General features: G+C 46.0%; 1 protein-coding gene across 1 annotated transcript in view; it reads right to left on the bottom strand.

Annotated features, from left to right (window-relative positions):
- Positions 1-12894, bottom strand: part of LOC106569543 (potassium/sodium hyperpolarization-activated cyclic nucleotide-gated channel 1) — a 73369-nt gene that overhangs the window by 19628 nt on the left and 40847 nt on the right. Inside the window, exon 4 of the mRNA XM_014141001.3 lies at positions 4442-4660. Coding sequence (XP_013996476.1) covers positions 4442-4660 — 219 coding nt within the window. The remainder of the gene's footprint in view (positions 1-4441; positions 4661-12894) is intronic.

Below are 12894 nucleotides of genomic sequence, written 5' to 3' on the forward strand. Positions count from 1 at the left end.
TTCTTACTTTACTTATAAATCACTACATGTTACATAGCTAATCATTTGTGAATTATTATGCATAGCGGAAGTAATATGACGGGAAAGAATAGCCTAGCAGTAAAGGAACAATGGTAGTTAATTCATTCATTCAGTTAGTAGTACTACTAATACACAGGAAATGAAGCTATAATTTCACTGCACCGTTCAGGCAACATGATCATTACCATAGTTAGAACACAACTGATTGTTGTTGTATCACTGCAGTAATCAGCATCATCATTAAAACGCTTTTCTGTCACATTCTGGAAGCAGCCCATTTAAAACTGACACTCATCTGGGGAGCAAAATACATGCCCAAAGGACATCAAACAAACACTTCAGAGGACAGACACGTTTGTGATGGTTGGAGATGTGTCAGGGTGGAGATGTGTCCGGGTGGAGATGTGTCAGGGTTGTGATGTGTCAGGGTGGAGATGTGTCAGGGTGGAGATGTGTCAGGGTTGTGATGTGTCAGGGTGGAGATGTGTCCGGGTGGAGATGTGTCAGGGTTGTGATGTGTCAGGGTGGAGATGTGTCAGGGTGGAGATGTGTCAGGGTGGAGATGTGTCAGGGTTGTGATGTGTCAGGGTGGAGATGTGTCAGGGTGGAGATGTGTCAGGGTGGAGATGTGTCAGGGTGGAGATGTGTCAGGGTTGTGCTGTGTCAGGGTGGAGATGTGTCAGGGTGGAGATGTGTCAGGGTGGAGATGTGTCAGGGTGGAGATGTGTCAAGGTGGAGATGTGTCAGGGCGGAGATGTGTCAAGGTGGAGATGTGTCAGGGTGGAGATGTGTCAGGGTGGAGATGTGTTAGGGTGGAGATGTGTCAGGGTGGAGATGTGTCAAGGTGGAGATGTGTCAGGGTGGAGATGTGTCAGGGTGAAGATGTGTCAGGGTGGAGATGTGTCAGGGTTGTGCTGTGTCAGGGTGGAGATGTGTCAGGGTGGAGATGTGTCAGGGTGGAGATGTGTCAGGGTGGAGATGTGTCAGGGTGGAGATGTGTCAAGGTGGAGATGTGTCAGGGCGGAGATGTGTCAAGGTGGAGATGTGTCAGGGTGGAGATGTGTCAGGGTGGAGATGTGTCAGGGTTGTGCTGTGTCAGGGTGGAGATGTGTCAGGGTGGAGATGTGTCAGGGTGGAGATGTGTCAGGGTGGAGATGTGTCAGGGTGGAGATGTGTCAAGGTGGAGATGTGTCAGGGCGGAGATGTGTCAAGGTGGAGATGTGTCAGGGTGGAGATGTGTCAGGGTGGAGATGTGTCAGGGTGGAGATGTGTCATGGAAAGAGAGGATGGAGCTAGAAATAGGAATAGAGAGTCATTGGAGGGTTGAGTGATGCCATTCCCTTCCCCTGGCACTGCCTGTCCAAGATTTAAATGAGGGTTAGGTTTGTGGAAGTGCACAGATAGGGCTCTACCTGTGCAGAGCAAATACCCCTTTGCCCATCCAGTCTCCAAAGTTACATTTTGGGTGGTATATATATATATATATATATATATAGTTTCGTATTTTTTTGTGTACATTTTTTGTTATTGTTTTTGTTCAGATCCCATTGTCCGCAAATTGTCAACAGTTCGCCACACCACACCCCATCCGTTGTTTGCGCCTGTTGATCTACCCTGTACTGAGATTGCACATGCCCAGTTTCGCCTTTTCCCAGTCTGACCTGTACAGAGATTGCACACGCCCAGTTTCGCCTTTTCCCAGTCTGACCTGTACTGAGATTGCGCACGCCCAGTTTCACCTTTTCCCAGTCTGACCTGTACAGAGATTGCGCATGCCCAGTTTCACCTTTTCCCAGTCTGACCTGTACAGAGATTGCGCACGCCCAGTTTCACCTTTTCCCAGTCTGACCTGTACATAGATTGCGCATGCCTGGTGTCCAAACATGCGTGGCTTGAGAGATGCAGTCACCGATCGAGTGTGTTTAGCTAGCTACCAACAGTACTGCCCAGGGCCATGCACAGACCTTTTGAGGGGTGTGTGCTCAAACTAACCTGCAACCACACTCACAGACTCATTCAGCAATTATTACTTTGAATATTTAGTTGCTTAAAAGCAATAGATGGCCACAAAATGAAATGATAAATAAATAACCATTGGTCTCAATAGCTTTGGTCTTATTGACTTTTCCTGTGTGGCTCAGTCTGTAGAGCATGGTGCTTGGAACACCAAGGGTTGTGGCTTTGATTATGCACGTATGACTGTTAGTCTTTTTGGATAAAAGTGCCTGCTAAATGGCATCCATTATTATTATATTAATACTACTACCATGGCTAGCTAGATCACTAGTCATTTTATTTTACAGATTGTGTTTTATCACCAATGCTCTTCAAAAGTTACTTGATAATCTAACACCCATAATCGCCTAACTTCATAATATAATTTTAGAATCATATAATTTAATAGTCATTTCATGTGTCAGAATTACTCTATAGTCATGTAGCAGGGATCCAGAGGTGGCACCACAGGTCCCAGAGTTGTGGGTCCATTTTCTTTCCCTGGGGGACAGAGTTTTTCCTGATTTGGTAACCTAACCAGGTATAAATCCAGACCATATCGGGTATGACAGTGATTAATCAGTTGGAAAAAGGCTTTGTATGGGCTATGATGGGACTAGAGTTTTTCTAATCAGGTCACATGGTTTAAAAAAAAACTCCTGGAAAAACTCCTGGGACTAGGGCAGCAACCTTGTTCATATAATATATGATATATTTTAAAATTCGACTAACGTGTGTGGCCCCCCCACACGTTAGGGGGGGGGGGGGGTTTACACAGACAACACCTGTACAATAGAACTCAAAGGGCTGAGCTTGCTTTATGCAGGTTTGTATCGTGTAGGCCTATGCAACTATAATTAAAAGAGTAACTCACAGTCTGTCATCACTAGTGTTGTTAATTTCAGGTAGGCTAATCATTTTGGATTGAAATGGTCAAGGTAGCCTGGCCAACGTAACCACATTTGATCACATTCACATTTTCAGAAAATATATTGATGTATTTATAGTCATTTACACAAATAAATGGGTTATAAATGCATAACATCAACAACATTACTTTGTTTACCCTCCCCAGAGATGACAGGGTGCACTGGCTGTAGCCTATGAAGCTGCGGTTGTTATCCAAAGCCTACAGTTGATCCGTCTGAAAAATCATCTCATTTTCATCCCATACAGCATGTCAGATTGATAACGTTAAGGTGTAGGCTGCTGCAACATTTCTGTGAAGAGTTTTTGAGAGTGTCTGTCGAGAGTGAGGTGTTATCACACTTGCTAAATAAATACCGGAGGAAAGTGGAGAACGCTCTTTGTGCTTTGCTAGACGACTTGCCTTGTGCCGGCCCGCACAACCTGGGATTTCTGTGAATCTGATTTGTCAAGACACACACAAGAACCTACTCCGACAGGAACGACAGATACATTATTGTATGTGAGTTGACAAATCATGAAGCAAAACAGTCAAAAAAATGAAAATGTTTCCCTCTTGTTAACACTTTTGCATCAATATCCTCATTAAGCTAAATCAAAAATGGTGGGGCGCTGCGGGTTGTGGGTTCACAAGAAAATTGACCAAAAATACAAACACAAAAAATTTGGGAAATTATACCACCAACCTAAAGGAACTTTGGAGAATGGAAGAGGCATTTTCTCTGCACAGGTAGAGCCCTGTCTGTGCATGTGCCTGGTACTGCCACAACATTTTTAACACTTCATTTAGTCTACGTCATCATCAATATTGAGTCTGGTTGGCTGATACTCGCATCAGAGGGACGCAGAAAGGCATAGAGAGGTAAATCACAACCAGTAAAAGAAGTCAAGCTAGCTAATCAGCAGATTTACATAAATCATCAACATCAATGATCAGCTGATAGCCTACCCTCTGTTCCTGATGTCACTGTCTTTAGGAGGCCCTGTCACTAGCTTCCTTACACTGTGATGATGAGTGAGTGTGTTGTTGCAGAAATAAATAGGCCTATGTTCAAAAATACACTTTTTTATTTTGAGTACATGCCCCCTGAAAGGTCTGTGCATGGCCCTGGTTAGGTTGTTGCAGGAAAGAGAGAGAGAGAGAGAGAGAGAGAGTGAGAGAGAGAGAGATAGCGGAGAATCTTTACCTTCACGTTAGGAGGAGTCCAGGGATTAGACAAGAGTTAGGGTAGAGAGTAAGGGATGGAGGGAGAAAGGGATGGAGGGAGAGAGAGAGGGATGGAAGGAGAGACAGAGAGGTGGAGGAGCCTATAGCTTTTCGTTAGGATGAGTCTAAGGGCGGGATGAAGTTACGGGTTACGGTGGAGGGAGAGGGATGAAGGCAGAGAGAGAGAGGGGTGGAGGGAGAGAAGGATGAAGGCAGAGAGAGCGGGATAGAGGACAAACGGGATGAAGACAGAGGGAGAGACAGAGGAATAAAGGGCTAAAGTATTTTTACCTTCTCCTGGTACTGTCGTCGGGACGAGTCCAGGGACTGGATGAGTGCGGTGGCATGGCCTATGAACACAGCGTAGCAGGTGGCCCCTACGATCATGCTGAGCATGGTGAGCCAGATATCAGACAGGCTCTCCGGGGCCTGCCGACCGTAGCCGATACACAACATGTGGCTCATCGCCTTGAACACTGCAAATGAATACAGCTCAGACCATGTGTCATTCTGCAAAGAGAAAAATGAAAGAGAAAATGAATTTAAATATGCATGAAAGACAGAAGAAAACACATTTGGGGAGGAGAGGAGAAGAAACGAAAAGAGGAAAGTCTTGAAAGTTTTTGAGTTGGTGACTCAAAGTAAGAGACAAAAACTGGGAAGAAGTGATAGACTGAGAGGAGAGTAGAGAGATAGAGAGAGGAGGGAGGAGAGATAGAGAGAGGAGGGTAGAGAGATTGAGAGAGGAGGATAGAGCGATAGAAAGGAGGGTAGAGAGATAGAGAGAGGAGGGTAGAGAGATAGAGAGAGGAGGGTAGAGGGAGATAGAGAGGAGGGTAGAGAGATAGAGAGAGGAGGGTAGAGGGAGATAGAAAGGAGGGTAGAGAGATAGAGAGAGGAGGGTAGAGAGATAGAAAGGAGGGTAGAGAGATAGAGAGAGGAGGGTAGAGAGATAGAAAGGAGGGTAGAGAGATAGAGAGAGAAGAGGGTAGAGCGATAGAGAGAGGAGGGTAGAGGGATATAGAAAGGAGGGTAGAGAGATAGAGAGAGAAGAGGGTAGAGCGATAGAGAGGAGGGTAGAGGGATAGAGAAAGGAGGGTAGAGAGATAGAGAGAGGAGGGTAGAGAGATAGAGAGAGGAGGGTAGAGAGATAGAGAGAGGAGGGTAGAGAGATAGAGAGAGGGTAGAGAGAGATAGAAAGGAGGGTAGAGAGATAGAGAGAGGCGAGTAGAGAGATAGAGAGAGGAGGGTAGAGGGAGATAGAATGGAGGGTAGAGAGAGGAGGGTAGAGAGATAGAGAGAGGAGGGTAGAGGGAGATAGAAAGGAGTAGAGAGATAGAGAGAGGAGGGTAGAGAGATAGAGAGAGGAGGGTAGAGAGATAGAGGCGAGTAGAGAGATAGAGAGAGGAGGGTAGAGGGAGATAGAAAGGAGGGTAGAGAGATAGAGAGAGGAGGGTAGAGAGATTGAGAAAGGAGGGTAGAGGGAGATAGAAAGGAGGGTAGAGAGATAGAGGCGAGTAGAGAGATAGAGAGAGGAGGGTAGAGGGAGATAGAAAGGAGGGTAGAGAGATAGAGAGAGGAGGGTAGAGAGATTGAGAAAGGAGGGTAGAGGGAGATAGAAAGGAGGGTAGAGAGATAGAGGCGAGTAGAGAGATAGAGAGAGGAGGGTAGAGGGAGATAGAAAGGAGGGTAGAGAGAGGAGGGTAGAGAGATAGAGAGAGGAGGGTAGAGAGATAGAGAGAGGAGGGTAAAGGGAGATAGAAAGGAGTAGAGAGATAGATAGATAGAGAGAGGAGGGTAGAGGGATAGAGAGAGGAGGGTAGAGGGATAGAGAGAGGAGGGTAGAGGGAGATAGAAAGGAGGGTAGAGGGATAGAGAGAAGAGGGTAGAGGGAGATAGAAAGGAGGGTAGAGAGATAGAGAGAAGAGGGTAGAGATAGTGAAAGGAGGGTAGAGAGATAGAGAGAGGAGGGTAGAGAGATGTAGGGAGATAGAGAGGAGGGTAGAGAGATAGAGAGGATGGTAGGGCGATAGAGAGGAGGGTAGAGAGATAGAGAGAGGAAGGTAGAGAGGATGGTAGGGAGATAGAGAGGATGGAACAAGGCAGAAAGCATTAGGGACAAAGGAGACAAGGAGAGGAAGTTGTTTAAATGAGGACTCAGGGGAGATAAAGAGGAGAGAGTTAGACGGCGAGAACAAGAATTAGGGAGGGTGAGAGACAGAGGGGGAGAGAGAAAGCAAGAGAGAGAGAGAGAGGGGGGGGGTTAGAGACAGTGAGGGGGAGAGAGAGAGGGAGAGACAAGGGAGAGAGAGGAGGGGAAAGACAGAGGGAGAGAGAGAGATAGAGAGAGAGCGGTTTGAGACAGTGAGGGAGAGAGAGATAGAGAGAGAGAGAGAGAGAGAGAGAGAGAGAGAGAGAGAGAAAGGGAGAGAGAGAGAGAGAGAAGGGAGAGAGAAGGGAGAGACAAGGGAGAGACAAGGGAGAGGGAGGAGAAAGACAGGGAGAGAAGGAGAGAGAGAGAGTGAGAGAGAGTGAAAGAGCGAAAGAGAGAGAGAGCGAGAGGGAGGGATTGGGGGAATCCTGTGAGGCCTAATCAGTGAGAGGTAGAGGAGGTTCTGAGCTGATTTCCACCGAGAGAGACTTTAATGAGAGGTCATTAAATATGCCCTTTCACAAATCGTAATATGAATCCACACACACACACACAGGGTGGCAATCTCTGTGCAAAAGATCCCCCAAAACTTTGCAGCAGATTTTTTTTTAATGACGTCCATTTTATAGCGCCGATAATTTATAGGCTCGCCCATAGCGCAGCAAAATGTCCAGGACGGAAGCAATGAAATACCAAGTCCTAATTCTTTTGGATAGCTTCCTTTCCTTGTCTGCTCTCCTTGTTGAAAGCTGAAGATGAATTTAGTTGGCAGACCTCTACAATCCTTCCATCTGTCTGTTAGCGGAAGGAAACACTTCAGAGGGGTTGGGTTAAATGTGGAAGATACATTTCAGTTGAATGCATTCAGTTGTCCAACTGACTAGATATCCCCCTTTCCGTTTCCCAAAACACCAAAGGGTTATGGCCAAGGGGAAGGGTTAGGGAGCAAATTGGGACCATCTGATAGTGTTGGAACATAGCCCCTATCCAGGAAGCATCTGATGTCAAAAACTCCTTCTTCCACACTGAGAAGCAGTTCCTTTGAGAAGCAGTTCCACCAATCACAATGCACTGCAGAGGAGGCTGTGGGAGGAGCTATAGGAGGAAGGTGTTCCTACAACTCCTCCCACCAACCTCTTCTGGTGTACTGTACAGCACATACAGTGAGGGAAAAAAGTATTTGATCCCCTGCTGATTTTGTACGTTTGCCCACTGACAAAGAAATGATCAGTCTATAATTTTAATGGTAGGTTTACTTCAACAGTGAGAGTCAGAATAACAGCAAAAAAATCCAGAAAACTCATGTCAAAAATGTTATAAATTGATTTGCATTTTAATGAGGGAAATAAGTATTTGACCCCCTCTCAATCAGAAAGATTTCTGGCACCCAGGTGTCTTTTATACAGGTAACGAGCTGAGATTAGGAGCACACTCTTCAAGGGAGTGCTCCTAATCTCAGCTTGTTACCTGTATAAAAGACACCTGTCCACAGAAGCAATCAATCAATCAGATTCCAAACTCTCCACCATGGCCAAGACCAAAGAGCTCTCCAAGGATGTCAGGGACAAGATTGTAGACCTACACAAGGCTGGAATGGGCTACAAGACCATCGCCAAGCAGCTTGGTGAGAAGGTGACAACAGTTGGTGCGATTATTCGCAAATGGAAGAAACACAAAAGAACTGTCAATCTCCCTCGGCCTGGGGCTCCATGCAAGATCTCACCTCGTGGAGTTGCAATGGTCATGAGAACGGTGAGGAATCAGCCCATAACTACATGGGAGGATCCTGTCAATGATCTCAAGGCAGCTGGGACCATAGTCACCAAGAAAACAATTGGTAACACTACGCCGTGAAGGACTGAAATCCTGCAGCGCCCGCAAGGTCCCCCTGCTCAAGAAAGCACACATATGCCCGTCTGAAGTTTGCCAATGAACATCTGAATGATTCAGAGGAGAACTGGGTGAAAGTGTTGTAGTCAGATGAGACCAAAATGGAGCTCTTTGGCATCAACTCAACTCGCCGTGTTTGGAGGAGGAGGAATGCTGCCTATGACCCCAAGAACACCATCCCCGCCGTCAAACATGGAGGTGGAAACGTTATGCTTTGGGGGTGTTTTTCTGCTAAGGGAACAGGACAATTTCACCGCATCAAAGGGACGATGGACGGGGCCATGTACCGTCAAATCTTGGGTGAGAACCTCCTTCCCTCAGCCAGGGCATTGAAAATGGGTCGTGGTTGGGTATTCCAGCATGACAGTGACCCAAAACACACGGCCAAAGCAACAAAGGAGTGGCTCAAGAAGAAGCACATTAAGGTCCTGGAGTGGCCTAGCCAGTCTCCAGACTTTAATCCCATAGAAAATCTGTGGAGGGAGCTGAAGGTTCGAGTTGCCAAACGTCAGCCCCGAAACCTTAATGACTTGGAGAAGAGCTGCAAGAGGAGTGGGACAAAATCCCTCCTGAGATGTGTGCAAACCTGGTGGCCAACTACAAGAAACGTCTGACCTCTGTGATTGCCAACAAGGGTTTTGCCACTAAGTACTAAGTCATGTTTTGCAGAGGGGTCAAATAATTATTTCCCTCATTAAAATGCAAATCAATTTTTAACATTTTTGAAATGCGTTTTTCTGGATTTTTTTGTTGTTACTCTGTCTCTCACTGTTCAAATAAACCTACCATTAAAATTATAGACTGATCATTTCTTTGTCCGTGGGCAAACGTACAAAATCAGCAGGGGATCAAATACTTTTTTCCCTCACTGTACTTAAGGTCTCCATAGATGTCTTATATTCCACCCCCTCCTCTACCGCCCACGACATGACACACGGCAGAGAAGAGCAGAGCAAGGCAAGGTTCCAGCTAGAGGCTGCAGTCAACATCTTCCACTTTGTCCTACTCTCCCCTCCAGACTGCATTCAGTGGTGCAGTGTTAAATGGAGGAGAATAGAATTCTGTTTCTCCTCTTGGTTCTAGACAGCTACAGTTACACTCGTGGTATATTGGCCATGTACAGTACCACACCACATATACTACGCTGAAACAACATACAGTTCCCTGGGCACCGCCTGGTCCATATCTAAGATTTACTGTATAAAATGGTTACAGTGGAAGGAGGGAGAGTTTTACTTAGGCAATGAAAGAGAAGGAATAGAGATGTGTTAAATAACCGTTGGCCACACCGAGGGGGCTGTGGCTAAACGATGGAAGAGAAAACAGAAACAGTAGAGGGATAGAGAGTGAATAATGAATGAACGATGAGCACTTTGGATCGAAAATAACCCAGGTGGCTGAGAGAGCGAGAGAGAGAGAAAGAGAGAGAGAGAGGGATAAAGAGATTGAGAGAGAAGAGGAGAGTGAGGCAGTCTATCCTCTGAGTGGTTATCCACACCGGAGCATACAGGTTCAAACCCTTACATGTACAGGTGTTTCACCTATGAAAGTGATGCTATACCTCACCCTGTGAGACTCGGGGAGCGTATATATCTTCCCACATATTACTTTTAACCAAGCTGTTTCCTTCCAAGCCAGGCTCTGAAAACCATTCATTGATACAAGGCTAGGGGCTCAGGTTTTCAGAGCCTGAATTGGAGATACAGCAGTAGGTAGAGGAGAACAGGATGTCATGGATGACGTCGGGGTCTGTATGGTGTGTTTGTGTGGTTTTTGAGACACTCTGCTGGCTCACTGTACCCAAGAACTCGGTCATAGCCAACACAGGCAAACACAAGAAGCCAGAACACATAGATAGTAGCCTATGTTTGCTTTGCACCGGCACATTCTCATAAATGTTCCCTTTCACAGAACAAAATGGGAAGCCAGGGCTCTGCTTGGCCATGATAGGCACGTAGTAATCTCCCGTAGCCAGATTCTGCGTATAGACCGAGAGAATCTGTCAGGACTGTTAGGGATGCGTGAGATTAAGCAGCCATTTTTGGGGGTTTTGTCACTGGTTATTTGGACGTGGTTATTTGGATGTACTGGTTATTAGGAAGCTATGCTTAAACTGCTTCGCCTCGAGTGCTTTGTGCGTGTGCCCACACGAATCGGCATTGGGGGGCTTTGGTTGAGAATTTCCTTTTGTGAGAGTGGAGAGTTGCTGGAACTCTCAATTTCTAATAATGTAAGTATGAATACATCAATTAATCATGCAGCTGACCAAATTATGCAAGATTTTACTTCTGTTGTTAACAGAGTACTTAGAGACACCCAATGAGAGACGATCGACACGTCTAACTGCAGAGCGATAAACTGAGCAAAAATCAGCAGATATCAAGCCCTGTCTGCAGCCGCAGGCTCTGTTTGCACTAGCTTATCTAAATGTACAGTGACCAGCCACAGAAAGACTGATAGACAGGCCATCTCTCTTTCTCCACCTCTCTCTCTGTCTCTCTCTTGCTCTCTCCCCCCACGCCGCTCTCTCCCCCCACGCCCCCTCTCCACGCCTCATCGCTCTTCATCCATCAATACCACTGAGAGGAGAACACAACGCTGAAATATATGTCTTAAATCTCTGAACAGACATTGTCTTTCCTCAGCACATTCATTGTCAGCACCAGAGGAACCCTGGCATCCTGTTTTAATTGTCTCTACCTCTGCCATGATGATGATGGGGGGTCTGTAGTGTTGGAGTCTGGGCACGTTTGGTCTTTTCTCATAAAGCCTGTACTGGAAGGGAAACAGCTCCTCTGATGAATAGGTCTATGGGTTTGGCGTGGATTCCATGAAGAGCTGCACAACAGCAGATAAGGCCAGAGAGAAGTCATTACCATAACATGGGACTACTGACTTCCACATGCAACGGAGTAACCTTTCTCTGTATGCGATTCATTTGGTTGGCCATGTATTTATATTTATCATATACATTAGTGGAGGCTGCTGAGGGGAGGACGGCTCAGAGTAATGGCTGGAATGGAGACAATGGAATGGTATCAAACACATGGAAACCACATGCTTGATGCCATTCCATTTACTCCGTTCCGGACATTATTATGAGCCGTCCTCCCCTCAGCAGCCTCCACTGATGTATATGATAAATATAAATACATAGTCTAAAAAAAAAGACCGGAAGGGAATCTACAGAGGTGTCTGCTCCCCTGCATTAATGTTTCTGGAAAACTCTCTTTCTCCATATCTTGGCAACGATAGACCCCGTGGTGTTCATTCAGGAATACCAAACCCAGAGCAGATCATTGGGCTGGAGATGATCCCTTCCTTCCCTTTGTCTCTCGTCTCTCTCAGACAAAAGTGAGAGAGAAAATAATGCCTTAGTATGCCTAATCCATTCACTGAGCTCTAACGACTGTTTCCACTCAGTAACTGTTGGGGATCTGATTACAGTTAATTACTTAGAGCTGGATATGAGCTCTAAAACACTAAATCTACTTTAGCTCACCCTAATACTTCATACTAGTCCACTAGTACAGTCGTGGCCAAATGTTTTGAGAATGACACAAATATAAATTTTCACAAAGTTTGCTGCCTCAGTTTGCATGATGGCAATTTGCATATACTCCAGAATGTTATGAAGAGTGATCATATGAATTGCAATTAATTGCAAAGTCCCTCTTTGCCATGCAAATGAACTGAATCCCCAAAAAACATTTCCACTGCATTTCAGCCCTGCCACAAAAGGACCAGCTGACATCATGTCAGTGATTCTCTCGTTAACACAGGTCTGAGTGTTGACGAGGACAAGGCTGGAGATCACTCTGTCATGCTGATTGAGTTCGAATAACAGACCGGAAGCTTCAAAAGGAGGGTGGTGCTTGGAATCATTGTTCTTCCTCTGTCAATCATGTTTACCTGCAAGGAAACACGTGCCGTCATCATTGCTTTGAACAAAAAGGGCTTCACAGGCAAGGATATTGCTGCCAGTAAGATTGCACCTAAATCAACCATTCATCGGATCATCAAGAACTTCAAGGAGAGCGGTTCAATTGTTGTGAAGAAGGTTTCAGGGCGCCAAAGAAAGTCCAGCAAGCGCCAGGACCGTCTCCTAAAGTTGATTCAGCTGCGGGATCGGGGCACCACCAGTACAGAGCTTGCTCAGGAATGGCAGCAGGAAGGTGTGAGTGCATCTGCATGCACAGTGAGACGAAGACTTTTGGAGGATGGCCTGGTGTCAAGAAGGGCAGCAAAGAAGCCACTTCTCTCCAGGAAAAACATCAGGGACAGACTGATATTCTGCAAAAGGTACAGGGATTGGACTGCTGAGGACTAGGGTAAAGTCATTTTCTCTGATGAATCCCCTTTCCGATTGTTTGGGGCATCCGGAAAAAAGCTTGTCCGGAGAAGACAAAGTCAGTGCTACCATCAGTCCTGTGTCATGCCAACAGTAAAGCATCCTGAGACCATTCATGTGTGGGGTTGCTTCTCAGCCAAGGGAGTGGGCTCATTCACAATTTTGCCTAAGAACATGAATAAAGAATGGTACCAACACATCCTCCGAGAGCATGTTCTCCCAACCATCCAGGAACAGTTTGGTGACGAACAATGCTTTTTCCAGCATGGTGGAGCACCTTGCCATAAGCCAAAAGTGATAACTAAGTGGCTCGGGGAACAAAACATCGATATTTTGGGTCCATGGGCAGGA

The sequence above is a fragment of the Salmo salar genome, chromosome 14 (genome assembly GCF_965601325.2).
Source record: "Salmo salar chromosome 14, fSalSal1, whole genome shotgun sequence".
Lineage (NCBI taxonomy): Eukaryota > Metazoa > Chordata > Actinopteri > Salmoniformes > Salmonidae > Salmo > Salmo salar.